We start from the raw sequence: 25631 nt of genomic DNA on the forward strand, positions 1-25631 counted from the left end.
AGACTAAACATGTTTTCATCTAAAACTCATTGATCATCTTGTAGGTCGTAATTTTTACTACAAGATTCAATCATTTAGATTTTAGATCAATTAATGAAATATTGGACTTATCACGTTTTTCCCCTGAACCCTTCAAATTAAAAAAACCTAGGTACATATGTAATTAAAAAAAAAAAAATCCCCAACAACTTCTTAAATCCAACGAATTTTTCCGATTTAAACCGAATTTCAACTTCGTCAACGTTCGGTATTTTCACTTTCTCTTCATTCGCTGCAAAGACACGAAGTGTTTCGAATGGATTTTTTAAGGTTATCCACGATATTCTGGTTAGCATCGATATGTTTCGAAGTAAAAATCACGGCTTTGGATAATCTAAGGGTGGCATTTCAATGGAAACAACTCGATTTTCAATACCCAAACGAAAACGAACGAAAACTAGCGATCGAACGTGAAGATTTCGTGCCGGAGCACAATTTACCATTGGGTTTGGAAGTTTACAAAGATAGATTGTTTATTACCGTGCCGAGATGGAAAAAAGGTGTGGCGGCTTCTTTGGCCTACATTAAATTAACAGGTAAGGATTTAATTTTTTTTATTTAAGTGATTTTAATGGAAATATGTTATGTTAAAAGTGTTTAAATACACCGTTTGACAGTTAACATAACCTCAAACTGTGTTTATTTCGTTGTTGAGGGAGGGAAAAGTTGTGGAGATTGGGGTTTTTATTGATTTTAATTGAGCTTAATGTGATAAAAATGAAAAGTGCGATTGAAAATTGTTCAAGGTGACCGCTTTGTCTTGGAAATTCCGCAATCTAACGCCTCGATTTTATTCAGGACAACCTTGAACGTACTTATATTTTACAATCACATAGGTAGTTTGTGAACGTTTTTTCGTGATTCTTTTATAAAATTTATTAGATTTTACTCTACTATTGTTAAATTTATGTAGATTATTTAGTAAATTGTACTGGATTGTTACTTGATTTCGACAGATTGTTGCTACATTGTACCAAGTGTTGGCAGATTTTGAATTTTTATTGCAACAATAATTAAATTCTTGCCGGTTCTTGTTAAAACGTTATTATGAAATTATTTTAATTATTAACAATTTTAATTAGACATATTGAAGTTACGCATAAAAACATACATTCAAGTTCGCTTTATTAATTTTTGTATACAGGTGTCTCACGTAAGCGGCAAAGTCAAAGTACAGGGTGGTTCAAATTCGATGTCCGAATAGGCTAACTCGAAAACTATAAGAGTTAGAAGAAAAGTAGCTTACATGTCATGATCTCGTTTTTCGAGAAACTGCTAATGCCGAAAACCTCATAGCTTCATCGCCTTTTGTTTTTCCCCTAGAGGCCAAAATTAAAAGTATCGTAAAACCCGCAAATGTAATTATCTTGGTTATTATTATAGGTGGAGTATTATAACTAAGACATTATAGGGACACTTTTTTACAGAGAATTTGATGACGTAGTCAAAAAAATTTTGTGGGTTTTAGATTTTGAGATATTATCACAATTTTCGTTTTTTTAAATGGATAAATTCGTTATTTTTTTCTGATTACAAAAATATAGGGTTTGACAGGTCTATTTCTTATTGTTTTAGAATAAAACTAAACATAAACTTTTCTGTTAGTGTCGTCGAAGAAATTAAATTTACAGTTTCCTGTAAATTACGGTTCTATAACTAAAAATTAAAAAAACATATTTCTGATATTTGAAACAAATATATGTGTTAATTTATATATGTTTTACACAAAAGTTGGAATAGATTGCATTATTTCACATTCTTTATTACGATTTAATATTATTTTTAAATGATTTAATAAATTATCGATAGATGGCGCTCATGTTTTTTTTTTAATTCAAATAAACAGCAACATTTGTTTGTAGTCAAAAATTTTCTGAAGTGTCACTTTAAAAATCCTGTTTTTAAAATCAATTACGAAAATTTTGAAAAGTTTGACATGTTAGAATGTTACATATTAAAAACTTATTTGTTTTTAAATACCAGAAGTATCTCCGTATTTAATTGTTAACTTTTTACATTTTACCTATCGCCCCGTAACTTACAGGAAACTGTAAATTTAATTTCCTCGACGACACTAGATGGAAATTTTATAAAAAAAGTTTATTTTTAGATTTATTCTAAAACAATAAGAAATATAGACCTGTCGAACCCTATATTTTTGTAATCAGAAAAAAATAACGAATTTAATAAGCGAATAATCAGTGGTTGTTTCCATTTTAAAAAATGAAAATTGTCATGATATCTCAAAATCTAAAACCGAAAAAATTCTTTTGACTACGTCATCAAATTCTCTGTAAAAAAGTGTCCATATAATGTCTTAGTTATAATACTCCACCTAGAATAATAACGAAGATAATTGCACTTGCTGGTTTTACGATATTTTAAATTTTGGCCTCTAAGGGAAAAAAAAAAGACGATAGCGCTATGAGGTTTTCGGCATTAGCAGTTTCTGGAAAAACGAGATCATGACATGTAAGCTACTTTTTTTCTAACTTTTATAGTTTCCAAGTTAGTCTATTCGGACAACGAATTTGAACCACCCTGTACATAAATGGCATTAAGAAGCCGAGGTACACAGTTCCCCTCTAGAGAACCCTTACTACATTTTAATTAATTGTTAAAAAAAAGTCAATTACTAAAAAAGGGTTCTAATTAGAATAACTCAAAAACTAAAAGCATTAGGGCCAATACGTCTTATCAAAGTCAAGATGTGTAGAATCAGAACATACAGTAAAAGCTATATCATTCCATTTAAAATAACATATGTTTATATCAGTACTTCAGTATGGAACACCTGTAACTATGAAAATGTTTTTCATTTATAGTATGGTAAATTTCCCACAACGTTTCTCTAAAGGACAGCTATGTATCTCGGCTCCTTAATGTCATTTATCTATTTTGCCGCTTACGTGGGACACCTGTGTATACAGTATGTCACCGGATCGAGTTACAAAGAGGAAAGAAGAGGACTTATCTGAGCATAAATAATGCGTCGGATATGTTCAAACCACTAAGGCTCACTTTTACCACCTCTAGTTAAAGTGGTTGTTAACTTTAACTAATGGTTAGCGCAAAAATCGGCTTTTACCATCATATTTACCTTGTTGATAGCGCTAACTAATAGTTATTTTCGGTCTATCCGTAACTATCGGTTTGGGGGCCGGGTTAAATATTTACCTCATTGATAAACTTGGTTGAAGGTATTTTAAACCAGATGGCGTAACATAAATCTAACCTAAAATCATAATAAACGCTTACGTTCGCTCAAAACTCCATAATAGTGATTAAAACGGTGTTATTGTCGTTTTATAACAGTGTTACACAGCGATAGAATAAAAAATCTTGGATTTCGAAAGGTTTGAAATTGATGAGCAAGAAATCTTGGAGAAAATTAATTATCTATTTCCCATTCGGGGTGGACGCGTAATAAAAGACAGAATAGACCACCATCAAACTGATGAATTTATTAAAAGATTTCGATTATCAAAGGAATGTGTGTTTTCACCACATTTTAGCACAAATTGATAATGACATCAAACCACGAACGAGGAAGTTTTTATTATTTAGGGAGTTTTTATTAGTAGAAGAATTAATAATTAATTTTTTTTTTGGAAATTCTGCAATCCCTGTTTCGGCTGTTTCAAATAGATTGTTGCTTACTTTAAGATTTTTTGCTACAGGCAACATATTATTGGATGTAGCTGACTTTTGTGGAATCAGCGAATCAGCTTCAGGTCAATAATAGAAGATTAGTAGTTATCAATTATTTTCGGAACTTATAAAAATAAACTTTATAATTATAAAAAATAATAAAAGAAAACGTTATTTACAATAAATATGCACATTATTATTATTTAAATATCGTCAACAAGTATTTAAAAAATAGATTAACTGTCTTTTTCTTTTTTTAATTTTTTTATCTCCACTTCTTTTTCCTTCTCATTTTCTAACATTAATGTTGTTAACTCTAATCTTTTCTTTAATAACTCATTATAATAGGTATCGTGGGCAGCTTTATTGGACACCACACCATATAAAGCAGATCAATTTTTTATAAATACATAGTAGGTTAGTTAGTATTTTGATTGTACTTTTACTTTTCCTTGTTGTTTGCAAAACCCAAACGTTATTTTCCACGTACTAACGTGGCTATTTTTATTTTCGAGGACATTTTTATCCGCCACCAAGTCAAGTAAAATTGTTATTTCTTCAGGTTAAAAATTTGCCCCCAGAATACGCTTTTCGACCTGATTTGCGGTTTTTATTTTTTCGTGATCGTTAGTTGCCACTAACAGAACTGACACGTTTATGAGAATTACCCACGAATTACCGACCATTACCGACGGACAACAATCTTTTGCACGTAGTCACCAACAGTCATTATAATATTCCCCTAGATTTTTACGTTAACTACTAGATAGCCTATCCATTAGTTAGATCGAAATGGTAAAAGTCGTTTCGCAGTTAACTAATAGATAATCGTTATCCGATAGTTAGACTAACGACCAGTTTAACTAAAGGTGGTAAAAGTGGGCCTAAATCGCACGAACTTTATATTCTAACTATAGAAGTTAACTAATTATTGCCATTTTTATGTAAAAATTATACTTTTCCTAAATTAAAAATTTTTCAAGTTCAATTTACAATATGTAACCATAGAAACCATAAAAGTTACAACTTATGTTAGTGAAAAATATACAGACAAATCAAATTAAAATATGGCTAATTGAATAAAATATTTTAAATGTAAATTTATGTAATAACACACTATGTAAGTAATAAATATTATTTATTTGTAAGTGAACAAATCCTCATTCAAACAAATGCCCTCCTAATTCGGCACACATTTGAAGACGAGTTCAAAATTCTTTATAAGAAGTACGAATTTCCGCCAGTGGTAGAGATTCTATTGCTTTAATTATTCTTAGTTTTAATAGTTCTGCATCATCTTGTAATGGTTCACTGTAAACAATTTGTTTCAATCGTCTCCAAAAATAAAAATCCATAACTGTAAGATCAGAACTACGTGCTGGCCATCAAATAGGACCATTTCGTTAAATTCATTTTTGACGAAATTGTAAATTTAACCATTTGGCACAATGTCTGAATGGTAAGCTGGGCAACTGTCTTGCTGAAAGTACATTACCGTATAAAATTTAAAACTAATTGGATTTATATCGCTCCAATAACGACAATGCTGGGAAGAAACAATGTCATTTGTTGAAAAGCTATCTGAAAAGCAGCGTCTTCCTCATTTAGTCTCTTTATCTGCCTCTTTATGGATAATACAGAACCCGTTTCACAAAAAATTTTTTTCCTCTTTGTAACTCGATCCGGGGACATACTGTATAGTACAATATATTCGTGGATCATCTTAGTATCAACAGACCTTTAAGTTAACGAATAACGTTTTGCTGGTTCACTACGAACAATTTTCATCTACAACATTTTCTCATAACATTTTTGGATTGAATTATAATAAACATCGCTCAAAAATGTCAATTTATATACAGGTCTCTCAGCGAGACCGTTCATTAGACATTTATGGGGTTCTGGACAAAATAAAAATTTGAGAATTCAGATTGAAATATAATCAATTGCGTTCTCTTCGACTAAAATATTTTCAGATTTCTAGCACTTCCGGTTATACCGAAAGTCATCGCCAATTTTATATATTTGGATTTGTCTATTTTCCAGGTTTATGAATAACTTAACTTTTTGCAATTTAATTATTCCGTTCTCGAGTTGTTCATTTTTTCTAAAAAAATCAGAGAACACTCGATTTTTGGGATATCAACTTAGGATTCAGAACCTGCTTAAGCAACAGGATGGAGTGTTTTGGTGCCGAGAACGGCTGTCTAGATCGTTTGGTCACTTTACTATGGCACGTTAAGTTTTCGAAATTTGGAAGTACCATAACTTCATTTTTTAAATGGCACAGTCCATATTTTATTACTTAGTCGTCTTCGCCGTTTCATTTTACATCTTTTATATCCCATACGACCTATACCTAACATTAATAGTTTGCAAGATAATTAGGGTTTTTTTAAAAAATCCACTCATATATTGATATTAACCTAGTCCTAGTGCCATGGAAAACAAATGTTTAATGAGTTATTGACAAAATATCAAAGTCCGATTTACATTGTTTAATGCTTGTGAGTCTAAGATCAGTTAAAATGAATATTAATAAAATAAATAATGTTTATACAAATGAAGAAATCCTTAATTTATTTTTTATGCATGGAAAGTTCTTAGTAGAACTTGCAGACTGTTCAATGCAAATTATCCACATTTACCTCCGATGAAAAAAGGTAAATTTAGAAGAATAGGAGCAAAATTTTTTGCCTTGGCTTATTTCGAGGCCAATCCCAAAGCCTCAATGCAAGCTGCCAAAGAAGATCTGGGAATCAATAGGTGTTCAATGCAGAGGGTCTTGAAGAAATATCAGTTCCACGACTACATGTTCTCGTTAGTTCAAGACCTTCATCCTCAAAATCCCGACGACCGAGTGAACTTGTGTGTGATGCTATACCTTCGCTGTCAAGGGGATGCACTTGAATTTGCTACGTACTGTGTAACCTGTCTTGGAACATGAGAAGAAGCTGTTGGTATCAACTGGATGGAGCTCCGGCCCATTGCACCCAGGAAGTATCTCAAGAACTCACCTCAATGTTTGAAGACAGGTGGATAAGGCGGTTAGGACCGTGGAACTGGCCGGCAAGAACTCCAGAGTTGACTTCTATCTTTGGGAGAAGGAAATAAAGAGGAGGAAGGAATTAGAAGCATGTGTGCGAACAGCATTCGACAGTTTCTCTCCTCCCAAGAAGTACAAAGAGCAACACTTAGAGTGTTTCTTCATGTATAACACAGTGCTTGAATGCGAACGGCCACCATTTCGAATATTTATTGTAACTTGTTTCGAGCTTTTTATACCAATTCTTTGTCATTTGAAGTAAATGTTGATCACTTTTCCGTAACTTCCGGTATAACCGGAAGTGCTAGAAATCTGAAAATATTTTAGTCAAAAAGAACGCAATTAATTATACTTAAATCTGAATCCTCAAATTTTTATTTTGGCCAGAACCCCATAAACGACTAATGAACGTCTATAATCTATTGAACCATTCAACCGATTTAAATATTTTTGGTCTCGCATTTACTGTTCTTTTAAAAGATATTTTTAGTAAGATGTTTGGTTTAAAACAAATAAGCTTCTGCAGCGATTACGTATTTAAGTGATTTTTGAAAAAAAGTTAAATGGAACGGTACTATTTACTTGACAGACCCTTAAAGGCGATGTTACATGGTTTACTTCTGCCTTTCAATTTGAATGAAGCAACCAAATTGAATCATGTAAATAGAGGGTGTTTTTTTAAGCTAGATAGAACTTACGAAAGGGTTAACTGTCAAACGAACTGTGATACTGCGCTTACTTTTTGATATTTATGATCAGTATACTCTGGCACATCATCATGAACAGATTGACGCTTGAACAACGCTCCAGATTTACTTTGAAAATCAGTCATCAATTCACATAACTTATAGACGACTTCGTGATTTGTATGGCGCACATAATCGTCCATCTGAGCAAGCCATCCGTCGAACTGTGGATAGATTTCATACCACATACTCTCTAAATGATGCAATAAAATCAACACGTCGAAGAAATGTGCGTGCTGATGAGAATATCGCCGCTGTAAACGAATGCGTGGAAGAAGATTCAAATTTATCGATTCGTCGTCGGTCGCAGGAATTAGGGCTTTCTCCGTCCACTACGTGAAAAATTTTGCCCAAAGATCTTGACCTACACCCGTTTAAGATCCAGCTGGTGCAGGAATTAAAACTACGAGACCATCATATGCGTCGTTCTTTCGCCGATTGAACTCTAGAACAGTTGGAAACTGATCCGATATTTTATCGCAAAATTGTGTTCAGCGATGAGGCTCATTTTTGGCTTGACGGGCCGCATATGGAGTGAAACCAATCCACTACAGACCCTACAGACTCCATTACATCCAGAAAAATGCACCGTTTGGTGTGGTTTGCACGCTGGTGGCATCATTGGACCTTATTTCTTCAAAAATAGAGTCGGAGCTCGCGTTACGGTCAATGGAGATCGTTACCTCACCATGATCAATGTTTTTTTGTTTGAAAATATGGATGATATTGATCCGGGCGAAATGTGGTTTCAACAGGACGGCGCACAGTGGAGTATTTTGAAGATCTACGCGGCCAAAAGTATTTTTTCACTTTACTCAACTCTAAAAGGTTTATTATATAGGTTTTTTATAGTGTTTTATAAGTTTTCTATTAAATCTGGATAACAAATGGGCTATCCTGCAATTCACGAGATAGTTCACGAGAACTATCAGTTCTTCATCGCTTGAAAAACGAAACAATAGACAAATCAAAGTTATGTTAGCTACTATAAAACAATAAATTATAATAAAAACGCATAAGAAGTTGTTAACTAAATGATGATAATGAAGATAATGACGTGTTAAACGATTTTTCGTGCACAGACAGATTGTCATTTTCATCTGAAAAATCTTGTCCTTGTGTATAAGGTGAAGCACAAATTAACATTGCTGTCGTTTCTTTCAGAAATGGTTTGCTTTTTTTTTGGAGATTTGGTCGCATTGCTGTTATGAACGGGTCTGAAGTTAATAATAGGCGATTAATTACATCGTGGTTACAGGATTCTCTTGAGAATTTTCGAGCATAATTTAACCTATAAAATCTAAAATGTTTGTTTCGGGCTTCTGACGCTTCTTCTGATAACTGGCCAATCGGAAGTAACGCGCTTTCTATAACTGCTGCTCCGTGAACAAGTATTTTGTGTAATGTAGGAGTCATCGCATGCCAGGGGTAAAGTTTAACATAGAGCTCGGCAATTTCCTTCGCGTATGCAGCAAAATAATCTGAAGAGACTTTAAATCCACTCGAGATGGTTTCCAGGATTACTTTTAATCTATATATTAAGTTAACATCAATTCCTGTAATTTCTGCTGCTAGCTCATGGTCCGAAAAAATCTCCTACTTGTGTTGCCATCATTACTGTTACCTAAACCCGGTTTAGGTACATCTACGATCAAGCCCATCTTTTCTCGAAAATTCTTTTGTATTTCCTTTTTTCTTTTCTTTATTACAGCTTTCTCAGTCTCTACCTTTATTTGCCATTTTTTACAGGTAACTTGTAAGAAAGACGTAAAATCGATTCAAATAGTCTTATTCGGGCATGTAACACAGACAGACCAAAACCAAGTGCCTCCGTTTTATCTTCTGTTTTTACGTTTAAATCATTAAAATTTTTTGAGGTTAAACCACAGATATAACATCTCATGGTAGAAGTAGTGCCTGTAATAGTATTGCAGACTTTTTCATCTACCATGGTTAGCATCATTGTGTGAAGTAACTAGAATTTTGTAATAAATCTATTTCATTTTTAATATATTTGATCTTTTCTTTAGTTAAGTCGGTGGTTTCTTTACTAAATCTTATCTTTATAGGGTGACAATAACGGGGTGAGGATGGTTTTGGATTCTGCCAGATGACTTTATTGTTCGTAGAGCAACTAAGTTGAAGGGGTACAAACGAACTCTGGAATAAGTGCGCATCAGTGTCAGATTCATTTACAAACTTTTGCTTGTATTGAGATTGTTGTGCCCCATCACATCCCCACTTGCTCAGTAAAACCAACGAATCCCTCTCGGATTTCTGCAAAGATTGCACTACTTCTTCTAGATGCTTAAGAATGTAGAAGCGATCATAATGGCAGTATGATCCATTACATTTTGAATTTTTATTTCGGCACAAGTTTCCGTAACCTTGTAAGCTTTCTTATCAGGATAATATTCCTGTTTTGCTTTTTGTAGTACGCTATAGCAGGGATATATGTTTTTACTATAACTTCTTATTACCTCGTACTGACTTCTGGAAAGTCCTGCTTCAACAAAAAGTGATAAGGCTTGATAAGTACTTAATTGTGAGGTTATCACATTTTCTTTTTCAATAGAAGATTTTTTGTATTTTGTAGCTCGCTTTGGTGAACTGGTGATATTTTTAAACATCAGTGAAGCATCTCTTTTTCCACTGACTCTTAACTTCGACTAAGCGGCAGAAGTAAGGACATTTAAGTCGGTAGATTAACGTAACTTTTCAGTTTTTCTTCTTTTGCTTCTATCACTTAATTCATCAAACGGCTTTATCGGTCGTCCTACTTGCTTTGAAAGGTTTATCTTCGCAACGGCGAATGTTCCAGCAAGCCATTCTTCATTTTTTTTTCAAAAAAAGCTTCTCTTTTCGTAATGCTGCAGCCCATCGTTTGTTCATTTCGGATTTAAATCTTGAAAAATTTTGTCCGAGGAGTCTCTCAAAAGATGATTTTCCAAAAAAATCAATTTATCGTTGATATTATTTAAATCCTGACGCTGCATAAGAGTAAATAATTCTTTCCTAGTCATCATTTTGACATTAGAAGTTCCTAAAGAAAACAATCAATAAAGACTTATAGAACTTAATTTCTATCTCGTATATACAGGGTGATTCATAAGTAATGGGCCAAATTGTAAATGTACGTTCAGGAGGCCAAAATAATAATATTTTCATTAACAATAATGGGTCTTAGTCTGCTCCTTACTGAAATACAGGATGTTAAAGCGAAAAAAATAAAATAGATTTTTGTTAATAGATCAGCTACTTTTCTACATAATGACTCATAGTTGACTTATAGTTTTTGTAAGGGTAAACAATAATGTGTGAGAGGATTTGAGTTAACTCGTAGATGTCGCCACATGCGCCATATGAATTAGATGAAATCAGCTACAAATTTTTTATCGCTCATTATTTTACAACATACTTGTTTAATTTGGATAGCCCCATCATTTCTGTAGAAAAAAGCTATACTTCTTTGATCTTGAAAATATTAACGATTTTCGAGATATTTGAATTTTACTAATTCACTACACTACATTTCACGGTGGTCGACGTAGCATTAATCTGTTAAGACACAAGCATGGCATGGAATGTTGACATTTACCTAACCGTAATTGATAATTGATAACAATATTAAACTGAAACCATAAAAAAATTACGTAATAAAACAATTTATTGTACGCCAGTTAATAAAACGAAATACAACATTAGAACAGACTTGAACTAAGACCACTTACGACAACTGTTATCAAAACCTACATGTTAATGTTGTGCGAAGTTAAATTAAATTTAAGCTTAATTATGAGCTACTGCAAAAGGTTTTCAACATGACCACCACCAGCATTTATACACGCATTTAACCGTTTGGTTAAGGATTGTCTGACTTTAAAAAATGTAGCAGGATTATTTCGTATTGAATTGGCTGCATTTTGAATTCTATTCCATAACTCGTCTCGTGTATTTATAGTAGGTTCAGCATAGACCATTGATTTCATGTAACCCCACACATAAAAATCAAGTGGATTAAAATCGGGACTGCGAGGTGGCCACTGAAATTCACTACCACGTCCAATCCAACGGTGAGGGAATGTTTCATTCAGATGTTCGCGCACAGCACGTGAAAAATGTGGAGGAGCACCGTCTTGCATGAACCACATATTTCTTCTTAGTTGTAATGGAAGATCTCCCAAGAGGTCGACTAAGTCATTATTTAAAAAAATTAAATATGACTCTCCATTTAAATTAGGAGGTAATTCAACTGGGCCCAGTAATGTATTGCCTATTACACCGCACCACACATTTATTTTAAACTCGTGCTGGAAATGTCTATCTTTTTTTAAACGAGGGTTTTCGGTTTCCCAGGCATGACTATTTCGCCAATTAAAAACTCCGCGTCTGGTGAAGGTTGCTTCATCCGTGAAAAGAATGTTATTTAGGAATGTTGGATTATTATTCAATTTTCCTTTTAGCCACTGACAAAATTGAACTCTGATTCGATAATCTGTTGGAAGTAAATTTTGCACAGGTATAAAATGATAGGGATATAAATTTTCCTTGTGTAAAATTCTAGTCACGGATGGTTGGCTTATTCCAGTTGCTGCAGACAATCGACGAGTGCTTATTTCAGAATTTTGCGCAATTCTTACCAAAATTTCATCTTCTTGCTGCGGAGTGATAATCTTAGGACGTCCTGTATGATATTTTGGACGAAACGAACCTGTTTCACCCAATCGATTATAAATATTTTGAAATATCTTCCGGTTTGGCTGCCTTCTGTAAGGGTACATTTCATGATATTTTCTGGATGCTGCTTGCCCAGAAAAACGTTCTTGTGCGTAAACGCATAACATGTCTCTCATTTCTTCGTTTGAAAAGTGATTATGTCTCGGCATTTTGATTTATGTTAGGACAAGAATGAATCAGTTTACTTAACAATAAAATGTTTTAAACTATTCATTAAACGTAAAAGCTCATTGACGTTTCATAATTCATATGGCGCATGTGGCGACATCTACGAGTTAACTCAAATCCTCTCACACATTATTGTTTACCCTTACAAAAACTATAAGTCAACTATGAGTCATTATGTAGAAAAGTAGCTGATCTATTAACAAAAATCTATTTTATTTTTTTCGCTTTAACATCCTGTATCTCAGTAAGGAGCAGACTAAGACCCATTATTGTTAATGAAAATATTATTATTTTGGCCTCCTGAACGTACATTTACAATTTGGCCCATTACTTATGAATCACCCTGTATACATAACACTGATAGACTAATAATGGTGTTGCAGTGTGTAGGAAAAAAATTATTAATAATTATAATTAATAATATTTCAGAATTGAAATATTACTCTCAAAAATTCAAAATAAAAACTTTAAATCGTTAAAAGGTTACATAGAAAACTATAAAACCTTTGTCACAAACGAAACTACATTAATATTCCATAATTCGTGTTTGAATTAGATTGGCGTCAAACACAAGTTGTTTTCGAAGTAATTGCGCGTTTTTCAAGAAATAAACCCATGTTCTCTTCTTCTAATCTATTACTGTCTGAAATCCCAATCTTTCTCACCACTCAGTACTTTAAAAAATCCATTGTACAAACAAAATTACAATAAAATATTTAGATCGGCTGTATGTACTAAGTATATGTTAACAGTTAAGACTTGATCATTTGAAAAATCGCAATATTTCACAGACAGAAATAATTGAATGAATTTAAACATTAAAAAAGAAAAATTACAAGAAAAGACTCTTCCTCACAACACTATATTTTAGTAAATACAAGGGTTATCGCAACAAAATACCGTAGAAAGGAAAGAAGCTTATCTAGTTTATCACAATCCGTGATATTCAGTTAAATATTTATATAAGTACGAAGGCTTTCACGGCCGGTGTGAACTGGTTTCGAACCAGTTTCTGAAGAAGATTGCAACATGGCATCCGAAACGTCAAACCTTTTATTAAAAGACGCACGGCAAAACCCGAAAGTTTCTAGTGTTAGTTCTAGTTTTAGTTCTAATTTTAGTTTAAATATTTATACTTTCAAATAAAAAAATTATATCTAATGGACGCTTATGCAAAAGGTTGAAATAATTATTCGAGTTATTTAACCAACTTTGAGATAATAATACGGGCGATAGGGATGTAGAAGAACGAAAAGAATCGTTGTATGACACGTGTATGACATTCAACTTATTATGTCAGATGTTACTTTTTTCGAGGTTCAACTTTTTCAGGTTCAACCTTGGTTTATGCTGATAAACCAGCAACAATTGACACCTTGGAGGCCAACATAGTTCGTGTTATTCGTGAAAAGTGGCCCAAAATTGGACTTCCCAAATGCGCTTCGTCAAGAACAGCCGCGGTGCCCATATGCCTAAAATAATTTTTAAATGTTAAATGCCATTGAATTGATCTTTAAAAAATTTTTTGGTTTAAAATTTAATTTTTTGTGTTACTTTTTTCAATTTAAGGTTCTATCGGGCTTAAAAAAACACCTGTTACATAAATGGCATTAAGGGGGTGTCACCTTGAAGACCCGAAAATAATAGGTATTTTTAAAAATTTTTTGCAATCAGACGAAAGAAGTTTTCTAAAAACGGGTTGCAGGGTGTGAATAAGCCACTTTTCTAGTTTTAAATACACATTTTATTTGAAGGGTTCAGGGGAAAAACGTGATAAGTCCAATATTTCATTAATTGATCTAAATGATTGAATCTTGTAGTAAAAATTACGACCTACAAGATGATCAATGAGTTTTAGATGAAAACATGTTTAGTCTTGAGATATTCACAAAATAAGTTTAGATGTACAGGGGAAAAACATGGTAAGTCCATCTAAAACAGTATAAAAAACCGTTAAGTCCAAAAAAAACATAATTCTTTGTGGTTAATAGTATCCCAAGATATGTTAGCAGACTTTTTTTAGTCCATTTAAACGAATAAAAAATATACAATGACAACAATATTTAGGTTGGTATTACTTGTCATTTATTAAATTTTTAGTTGACAGTGACAGCCGGTAAACGTAATTCAAAACGGTTTAAATACTTTAATAAAATTGTAATAATTGCAGAAAAAATATAATGTGTATCGCGGCATTAAGCCCTAAATAACTATTATTGTTAATATTATTGTTGCAACAAAACGTGTTCTTTTTCGCCTTGACGACGTAATCAACACATTGTTAGTAACAATATAGTAGTTCTGTGGTTTTTGTGTTGTATAATATCTCAAAATGTCTGAAAGTCCATCTGTAGGTTTAAGTGAAGATGATAGCGGTGGATGTAAAGAGTTGAAGACAAAGAAAAGAAAAATATTTGGAAGAAGTACTGAGGTCGGTAAGAAATTGCGGTTACAAACCCATGAAACAGGAAGAGCCTGCACATGCAAGAAAAAATGTTTTGAACAACTATTATCTAAAAAAAGTAAAGAAAAAATTATTAATCATTTCAATAAATTAAAGTCAAATGACGAACAAAATTTGCATTTGGCAGGATTAATATCTATATTGCCAATTCGGCGAAGAAGGAACAGAAAACCGGAAGCAGAAGTGTTATTTCGAGAAGCTAGTTACTGTTATAAAGTCCGCGTAGTCATGGATGAAAATGTGGAAGAAAAAATTTGTCTGTAAGGTAGCATTTATGGCTCTGCATGGTATAGGGAGATCAAAAGTCGATTATATACTAGCATCGTTAAAAAATTACGGAACAGCACCAAAGGATAAGAGAGGCAAACATAAAAATCGCCCCAACAAAATTTCTGAAGAGGTGAAGAGCGTTGTTCATGCTCATATTAAATCTCCGAAAGGAAGATCTAGTCACTACAGTTTGCACGATTCTACTAATTGTAAGACATATCTGCCTGAAGAATTAAACATCAAAAAGTTGTTTTTGATGTTTAAAGAAATTCATGGCGAACTGAAGATTTCTTATGAAACATATAGAACAATAATGACTTCAACATAGCGTTTGGTTACCCACATACCGATACGTGTAGCAAGTGTGATGAGTTTGCAGCAAGAAAGAAGAGTTTACTATCACAAATAAGCAATGAAACGGATAGAGAAAAACATTTAACACTTAAAACTGAAGTCGATCGCATAGCAATAGAAAATAAACTTCATTTTTTAAACGCAGATACCTTTTATAAAAAAAGCGAAATTCTAGGAAGTCGTGTAAGAAATCTGAAACTAGAGAAGCAATCTGCTTAGATTTTGGTAAAAATTTGCCAGTCCCCAACTTTCTGTATTTGCTTTCAATATCCATATATTGTCAACTGGTGAAAGCGTGTTTTACGTCTACCCAGAAACGGTTGGTAGAAAAGGTAGCGATGATGTTTGCTCCTTATTTCACCACTTTATATATAACATTTTAGACACTAAAGTGAAAGAGCTTGAGATATTTTGTGACTCTTGTGGTGGCCAAAACAAAAATGTGACAATAGCTTTGTTCTTTGGGACTGCACTACTCTGCACGATATGGCACTCGTATGACGTCATAGTGCAATGAAGTGTAAGTCAGTGCAATGTCATGTCAACTTAGTGCAGGTCAGAAAAGTGTAGAAACCGTGGTCACAACGAACAGATTTTTATAAAAAAAGTGTATAATATTTGAAATGGACGAACAGGAGATTGTCAGCGAAATACTCGTGGAAAATGAAATCATTGCAGAATGTTTTTTTAGTAGCGATTCATCAATTATTATTATATTATTATTATTATTTTTTCAATTATTAGCGAAATATATTTTCTACACCAAACTACTAACCCTTATAAGTTCTTTCAAAAGTACTACTTAATGTATAAAGAAATCACATGCTAAATTGCACCAAAATCGATAAGCAGTACTTGCAAAAAAAAAAATTTGGAGTGGTGAGGGTAGTTAACTCCAGCCACCCCTAAATGAGAAAAAACGTAATTAATATTTTTAAACGTACTATAAGTGTATTTAATGCTGCCAAAATCGACAGGGTAGTTTTTAAATTATTCGAAAAATGTAGGGGTAGTTTACCCCCTGAAGCCTTCAGATATGTGTGATATATCAATGAAAAGCTCTTTAAAAATGAATATCAGTTTACATTTTTCACATTTCGATAGCTGCCTTCGTCTTTAATCTATCTTGTCTATTTATCTATCTACTATCTTGTCCATTTTCTACTGCCTCTACTGGTATTGAATGTACTGTGTTCTCTAATACAACAAATATTAATTATTATATATAAGGTTTTATTTCTTAATATTTATATTAAGATTAATTATTACAAAACGCGCTTTCAAATATTCCGCCATTTTAGTTACACTGCACTTATTGAACTTAATCGAAAGCAGGTGCAACAAAATCTGCACTAACTTGCACCGGCTGCACTAAATTGCACTGCACCTGGCCCAACGAACAGTATGAGTGCAACTGCACTATCCCCAACGAACACACAACATCTGCACTAAACTGTATAGTGCAAGTGAGTGCAAGTAGTGCAGTCCCAACGAACAAAGCTCTAGTATCGTTTTTTACATCACGTAGTACACGAAGAACGCAAATTGACATCATTGAAAATGACATTTCCCATAAGGGGACACTCATACCTAGAGTGTGATAAGAACATGGCTCTTGTGAATCAAAAGATTAGGGTGGAACATCCCGATGAATGACTGGAAGTATTTAAAAATGTACGGAGGAAGCCATTTCACTTTCTTGTAATTCCAGTTCAGCAAAATTTCTTTCGAAGCTGGACCGTTTACTTGGACACTCTTTATAAAAAAAAATTACCGTTTAAATCAAGACCCGTCAGAATTATAGATATTAACCAGGAAGATTCTGATGTTATACGGTACAAAACTGCCTATAATGGTCCTTGGTTCAGTGAATCACTGAAAACTTCTAAAAGGAAACGTTCTAAACCATCTCAACAATTACGTCCAAACGAATTCTCATTACCACAGCATGTATACGATCGTATGTTTAAATTAACTATAACTTAGAAATTTCTATTCTATATTATTAAAAAATATTATTGTTTCTCAGGTCTCCTTCCAATCTCGGCCGAAAAATATCAAAATTTACAGTTCCTCAAAAGGTTTTGTGGCGATAAAGCTGCCGAATATTTTTATTCTTCACCACATAAATAAGAACATTTATTTGTTACAGATTTCGTTAATAAAATTGATTTTGATACTTTAAATAATGTAGTTATATTTTTTTTGTTTTATAAGCACCTGTGTTTATTATTGCATTGATCTATCCTCAAATATTAAATTTTTTTCCAGTAACTCTTCTTTGGTAAAGAGCAAAAAGATGATAAGTGTGGGACTTACCGTTTTCTTGCATTGCAATTCTATTTGTTACCCTAAGTCTGACTTTATTTACGCGTAGAACGCAAACATTTAAGAATTATCGTGTTCACAGAATCAATAAAAAATAAATTCGAATATTAATTACCATAGCAAAATCGAAGAATTACTTCCCATCGGCCTAGAAAAAGTCTGGTAACTTTAAAATAGGTCTCTTATGATATTACGCATTTGTGACTTATCACGTTTTTCCCCTGGACCCTTCATTTATTAACAGTTATTAAAATTACACCCGCTAGATGTCGGTAATGTTAGGCTTGCAAATCGTGCAGGGTCAAACTGTGCGCAGGATTTCTCCTAACGCGTAAGTCGAATAATTAAAACTTGAATATGATTACTTTAGTAATCTCAAAAACTAGGGAACTAAGTAGGATTTTTAAAAAATATTCATTTTTGACGAAATGGTGACGATTTTACAAGAAATGACGTATTTATCGATAAAAAACATATATAAAAATGGTTGTAAAACAGAGAATCTGAGACATATCGAAAAACGGCTACGTACTTACCTAGAATAAGATAATACAAACTTTTGAAAAAAAAAAATCTTAACAATCCGTTGAAAAATGTGGAAATTATCGTGTGCACAGATTTGGAAAATGTAGTTTCCAGAAAAAAGCGTTTAAAGTTTTCGAATGTAAAAAATTGTATATTTTTTCTAGATACTAATTGCGGCTATGAGGTATTAGCCAACAAAATAATAAAATTATAAAATTAACTTTTTGGCAGACTTTTTATTTTGCGTCTGTTATATTTGTCTTCAAAAACAATTGTGTGCAAATATAAAAAAAATAACAAATGAATTACATTTTATGTTTTTAAATGGAGCTGCTGCCATAGCACGCTACACTAATGTCTAAGTCCTTGCTGAAACTTATTTTCATCTTCTGCAGCTTTTCTGTCTGACAGTAGGCTTCTACGAGCTTCTTTAACCTCGGCAGTCATGGAGCGCTCAGCGCGAGCAATGCGATTTAAATCCGTTTCATGACAAGCACGATCTTCCAATTGTTAATTTCAGTGCTTATTTCCATAATGCTTGTAAGACCGTCATTAAAATTGCAAGCAGTTATATCAGACGCAATGTCAGTACTCACATAATGTGTCTTTTTGGGTTGATTGACACCTTTTTCTTCCGCTTTCTTCTCTTATTTTTTGTCTTTTAATTTTTTTTAGTCTTTTTCCACTTTTCACTCCCACACTTTACCCATGTCTCTACTCTAACTCCCGACCACACTCGACCCTCTCTCTAACCTCTTCTCTGCTCTTTTCGCGAGTCCCTCATCCGTTGTCCCCACTCCCAACATTTTTCTGTACTTCCCCGAATATATAAATCTTTTCTGACTTGTTACACAACGTTATATTGATGAATCGTCAAAGATGACTAAAAATTCTTACATTTTTGTATGAAACTACATGAAATAGTATTTAATTTCCAATATTAATCTTTTCAGATCCCATGGATTCACCAAAACTAAACCCATACCCAAATTGGTCAGCCCACAATTTCTCGACATCATCAATACCTGAAATAATCTCACCATTTCGAATACGAGCGGATCAATGCGATCGGCTTTGGGTACTCGATACCGGAATTTCCAACATCTTACCCGATAAGAAACAGCTCACCAACCCACAATTAATCATCTACGACCTTCACAGCGACGTTTTACTCCGCCGATATGAAATCCCGGCCGACCAAATTAAGGAAAACGTAAGTTTCTTCGCAAACATAGCAATCGAAGATGACGATTGCAGCGACACCTACGCTTATTTAGCCGATTTAGCATCGCCGTGTTTGGTAGTTTACTCATTTAAAGATAATGAAAGTTGGAAAATAACTCATAATTATTTTAATATCGATCCGTTATCCGGTGAGATGTCTGTAAATGGTATTAATTTTGAATGGACGGATGGTATATTTGGGTTAGCTCTATCAAAAAGAGATCCAAACGGTTTTAGTACACTTTATTTCCACCCGATGACAAGTACAAACGAATTTTCGGTAAATACAAAATTTTTGAGAGATAAAACCGCTTTGAAAAACGATAATTATTACCAATTTAAACTGTTGGGAAGTCGGGGTAAAAAATCTCAAAGCGGGGTTTCATTTTTAGACAAAAATTCGGGCGTTTTATTTTACACTTTGTTAAATTTGAACGCAATCGCTTGCTGGAAAACGTCAAATCCATCGTACACCATGCAATCTCAAGGTAGGATTTATATGAGTAACGTTACGATGGTGTTTCCGAATGATTTAAAAGTTGATTTTGACGGGAATTTGTGGGCGCTTTCCGATAAACTACCGATGTTTTTGTACGATAAATTAGACCCGGATGTTGTTAATTTCCGGGTTTTAACGGGATCGGTGAAGGAAGCGATTCAGGGGACGACTTGCGATGAGAAATTAAAAATTTCGAACGATGTTTCCGGGCGAAAAATTCAAATTGGCGAAAAAAATATTGGGATTTGTGAGAAAAGTCGAGGGTTGTTGTTAGGTTTCGTAATTTTAGGTTGTTTTTATAAGGTTTTTTATTAAAAATTATGATTATTCTTGTTTTTGACGATTGTAATATATTTTTTTTTGTACTTAAAATGGTGGTTTTTCTTCATGAAAACCTTTAAACTTATCCTATTTTCCTTTTTTGATGATATATTGAATTATTTTTGTGTTAGAATACAATACAGAGGTCAATACAGTATTTGATTAATTTTGATCGTAATTATTAATCCTTATATTATGTACAGGGATTCCTTCCACGTCGAATTCTTTCTTCTTGCCATGGTGTACGAGCGGTTGTGGAATTAAAATAATCTTTATATTGTTCGTGAATGATTGTGATTGAAATTAGAAAAGGAAAGAAACAGATGACTACAGAATATAGGACTCAACGTATACCAGGGTCGGAAATAGATGAGGTGAGAAGAATCGAAAAATATCGCTATAATAGGAACACATCAGCATTACAAAAAAATTAAAAGGTACGTAAGATTAGCGATAGATTGGCGATGATTACCCGAGGAAAAACCTTGAATAACAAACCTTTAACAGTAGAAAACGATGAATATGAGGAACCTATTAGCGATGCTTACCTCCAGATTCATCGGTTTACCCTTGTTTATAGATATACATAATTATCCAACCGGTCGAGTTGGGTTGCTCTAGCTCGTGCACAAGGTAATGTCATTTTATTTAATAAAGTGATGTGTTACCTAAAAAGCTTATTTTCTAAAATTCGTATAAAATCGATTTCTTGCAATATGAGTATGAGATTTTCCGAAACTGTTAATAAAAGTGTCCTCTTTCCAATGAACCAACCCGTTTTGAAAAATAACTTTTAGTTTTTGAGAAAACAATATTTGAAGTTTTGATAAAATTTTCGATGTTGCAATTTTCATCGATAACTTTCAAAATTTGCTATAAAATTAATTTTTTGAAGGATACTTGTGGAAATATCGCCAATTATTAATTAAAGTATCTTTTTTTAATGTAACAAGTCGTTTTGAAAAATTGGTTCCAGTTTTTGAGAAATAAATTTTTGAAATGATCGAAATTTTTTTCGAATTTTGCAATTTTCGCCAATTAAGTTTTAAAAATTCGTATAAAATCGATTTCTTGGACTATGAGTATGAAAATTTACCAAAATGTTAACAATAGTGTCCTCTATCCAATGAACCAACCCGTTTTGAAATATAACTTTTAGTTTTTGAGAAAACAATATTTGAAGTTTTAATAAAATTTTCGATAACTTTCAAAATTCGCTATAAAATTAATTTCTTGAAGGATCCTTGTGGAAATATCACCAATTATTAATTAATGTATCCTCTTTTTAATGCAACAAGCTGTTTTGAAAAATCACATTCAGTTGTTGAGAAATAAATTTTTGAAATGATCGACAATTTTTTCGATTTTCGCAATTTTCGCCTATTACGTTTTAAAAATTCGTATAATATCGATTTCTTGGAATATGAGTATGAAAATTTCCCAAAGTGTTAATTAAAGGGTCTTCTTTCCAATGAACCAACACGTTTTGAAAAATAACTTTTAGTTTTTGAGAAAACAATATATGAAGTTTTGATAAAATTTTCGATGTTGCAATTTTCATCGATAACTTTCAAAATTCGCTATAAAATTCATTTCTTGAAGGCTTCTTGTGGAAATATCACCAATTATTAATTAATGTATCCTCTTTTTAATGCAACAAGCCGTTTTGAAAAATCACTTTCAGTTGTTGAGAAAAAAATTTTTGAAATGATCGAAAATTTTTTGGAATTTTGCAATTTTCGCCAATTAGGTTTTAAAAATTCGTATAAAATCGATTTCTTGGACTATGAGTATGAAAATTTCCCAAAATGTTAATAAAAGTGTCCTCTTTCCAATGAACCAACCCGTTTTGAAAAATAACTTTTAGTTTTTGAGAAAACAATATTTGAAGTTTTGATAAAATTTTCGATGTTACAATTTTCATCGATAATTTTCAAAATTCGCTATAAAATTAATTTCTTGAAGGATCCTTGTGGAAATATCACCAATTATTAATTAATGTATCCTCTTTTTAATGCAACAAGCTGTTTTGAAAAATCACATTCAGTTGTTGAGAAATAAATTTTTGAAATGATCGACAATTTTTTCGAAGAAGAAGAAAACAATATTTATTTGGACTTATATCAAAATATATAAGAAATACGAAAAGAAATACATATATAAAATAAAATAAATATAAAAAAAGAGTCCAAAAGGGCTATAGACCTTAGTCTTCCTGTCCGTGATTTTGAGTTTGGTTTGGTTGTACTTGGGTCTTCTCAGTTGGGCCTTATTTTTTTAAGAAGTGTGAGCCGTGTGATGGGACAGCGGGTAAGGGAAAGGGGAATGCTGATGAGATTTTTTAAGGCGTTTTTGGGGAAGTTCATAGTTGCTTTAAGGGCTAAGGATTGTAGACGGGAGTTTATAGGAGGAATCTTTGTAAGGTCGTAAAGAAGTTCGTTGGAAGGGTTGAAAAGTGGGTTGTGAGGGTGTCTAATGCGGGTGATGATTCTCACGGCTGCTCTCTCTGCTACTTCCAGATGGTACTGTGATCCTCTCGGCGCTTCAGTCATGATTAATGAGGCATATTCAATAATAGGTTGGCATATTGAGGTGTATATGTGAGTAGCGCATTTGGTGGATATCCCTCGGCCTCTATATGAGAGTGAGCGGAAGTGTTTGGCGCGGTTTTTGACTTTCATTTTTACTTTGATGGCGTGGGCAGAGAATTTAAGGGTTCTATCCAAGGTAATGCCGAGGTAGTTACAAGTTGGTGATGCTGTGATAGGAGAAGATTGAATTATTATTGTGGGAGGAGCAACGCGAATAGGGAGGAAGGGGATGGAGAATTGGGTTTTGGAAGGATTTATCAGGATACGCCATTTTCGGTACCATTCCTCTATGTTTTGGATGAGCGTCTGCAGCCTTAGGATTGATGATGGAATGTCTACATCATGTGCGACGAGAGTAGTATCATCGGCATAAAGTAGGGCGTAAGACATCGGATCGAAGACGTCTGGGTTGTTGTTGTAGATGTCATGGCAGTAGACGTTGTACAGTGCTGGCGAGATGGGAGAGCCTTGAGGGAGACCTTGTTGAGCGGTGAAACTGTGAGAGTAGTAGTTCTTCACTTTAACAAATGAGGAGCGGTCTGAAAGAAATTCTTTTAGCAGGTTAAGAAGATAAGATGGGATTTTCAACATAGCTAGCTTGTACAGTAGACCTCTGTGCCATACGGAGTCGAATGTCTTCCGAACATTCAGGAAGACTGCGGCGGATTGTTGTTTTTGGAAACGTGCTACTTGGAAGTTTGAGACAAGCACTGCCAAGGGATGAGATGTAGATCTACCTTATTGGAATCCAAATTGGTATGACGGATCGTATACAATCGATTTCTTGGAATATGAATATGAAAATTTCCCAAAGTGTTAATAAAAGTGTCTTCTTTCCAATGAACCAACACGTTTTGAAAAATATCTTAGTTTTTGAGAAAACAATATTTGAAGTTCTGATAAAATTTTCGATGTTGCAATTTTCATCGATAACTTTCAAAATTCGCTATAAAATTAATTTCTTGAAGCATCCTTGTGGAAATATCGCCAATTATTAATTAAAGTATCCTCTTTTTTATGCAATAAGCCGTTTTGAAAAATCGCATTTAGTTTTTGAGAAAAACATTTTTGGAATGATCGACAATTTTTTCAAATTTTGTATATTTCGCGCGATTAAGTTTTAAAAATTCGTATAAAATCCAGTTCTTGGAATATGAGTATGAAAATTTCTCAAAGTGTTAATAAAAGTGTCTTCTTTCCAATGAACCAACCCGTTTTGAAAAATAACTTTTAGTTTTTGAGAAAACAATATTTCAAGTTTTGATAAAATTTTCGATGTTGCAATTTTCATCGATAACTTTCAAAATTCGCTATAAAATTAATTTTTTGAAGGATACTTGTGGAAATATCGTTAATTATTAATTGAAGTATCCTTTTTTTAATGCAACAAGTCGTTTTGAAAAATGGCTTCCAGTTTTTGAGAAATAAATTTTTGAAATGATCGACATTTTTTTCGATTTTTGCAATTTTCGCCGATTACGTTTTAAAAATTCGTATAAAATCGATTTCTTGGACTATGAGCATGAAAATTTCCCAAAATGTTAATAAAATTGTGCTCTTTCCAATGAATCAACACGTTTTGAAAAATAACTTTTAGTTTTTGAGAAAACAATATTTGAAGGTTTGATAAAATTTTCGATGTTGCAATTTTCATCGATAACTTTCAAAATTCGCTATAAAATTAATTTCTTGAAGGATCCTTGTGGAAATATCACCAATTATTAATTAAAGTATCCTCTTTTTAATGCAACAAGCCGTTTTGAAAAATTGCTTTTAGTTTTTGAGAAATAAATTTTTGAAATGATCTACAATTTTTTCGACTTTTGCAATTTTCGCCAATTAGGATTTAAAAATTCGTATAAAATCGATTTCTTGGACTATGAGTATGAAAATTTCCCAAAATGTTAATAAAAGTGTCTTCTTTCCAATGAACCAATCCGTTTTGAAAAATAACTTTTAGTTTTTGAGAAAACGATGTTTGAAGTTTTGATAAAATTTTCGATGTTGCAATTTTCATCGGTAACTTTCAAAATTCGCTATAAAATTCATTTCTTGAAGGATCCTTGTAAAAATATCACCAATTATTAATTAAAGTATCCTCTTTTTAATGAAACAAGAGGTTTTGAAAAATCATTTTCAATTCTTGAGAAATAAATTTTTGATATATCTTAGACCCAAATAAGTTGACATATCTTATCAGCTTTCTTATTAATTTCATTTTTATTCAAATATCGCAATAATATGGCAATGTAGGATATCACTTCCGAAATGCACCAGAAAATATAACAATAATGGCCGGATAACCGGATATCCGGCTTTTCGCAAAATCACTATCACTTAGTTACTAGTGATCTAGATCTATATCACAAAATTCTTTTTTAAGTTACCATTATAAACGTATAATGTAATAAAATATTATTTTGAGAACGTTGATAGTTTTATAAATTAAAATAATGTTTCCTAGAAACAACTAATAGTTATGATTTATGATATGATACATGCTTTTTTTTTAATAAAGGCCATCTCGGTGTGACTACTACGTAGTTTAATGAAACCTTTTCACTAGTTTTAAATTCCGGTCCTGAAACATATTATTTTTGACGCCAAATAACTTTTTTTTATACCTTTATAACATTATTTAAGAGATAACAGGATTTTTAATAAAACA

The 25631-nt window shown here is 32.8% G+C and overlaps 1 protein-coding gene across 1 annotated transcript; it reads left to right on the top strand.

Moving 5' to 3' along the window:
- Positions 1–266: 266 nt before the first annotated feature.
- LOC111418291 (dopaminechrome tautomerase-like) lies at positions 267–20423 on the top strand. Its single transcript, XM_071195727.1, has 2 exons — positions 267–575; positions 19282–20423. Exons 1-2 carry the CDS (start codon positions 296–298, stop codon positions 20364–20366), a joined length of 1365 nt encoding a protein of 454 aa, XP_071051828.1. The 5' UTR covers positions 267–295; the 3' UTR covers positions 20367–20423.
- The last annotated feature ends 5208 nt before the right edge of the window (positions 20424–25631 follow it).

Source organism: Onthophagus taurus, chromosome 5, assembly GCF_036711975.1.
Source record: "Onthophagus taurus isolate NC chromosome 5, IU_Otau_3.0, whole genome shotgun sequence".
Taxonomy (NCBI): domain Eukaryota; kingdom Metazoa; phylum Arthropoda; class Insecta; order Coleoptera; family Scarabaeidae; genus Onthophagus; species Onthophagus taurus.

Bases quoted from the DNA above. Each gene is read 5' to 3' on its own strand.
- LOC111418291 (XM_071195727.1), top strand. From the start codon at position 296: ATGGATTTTTTAAGGTTATCCACGATATTCTGGTTAGCATCGATATGT. The intron at 576-19,281 runs GTAAGGATTTAA...TAATCTTTTCAG, and splicing joins GGCCTACATTAAATTAACAG to ATCCCATGGATTCACCAAAA.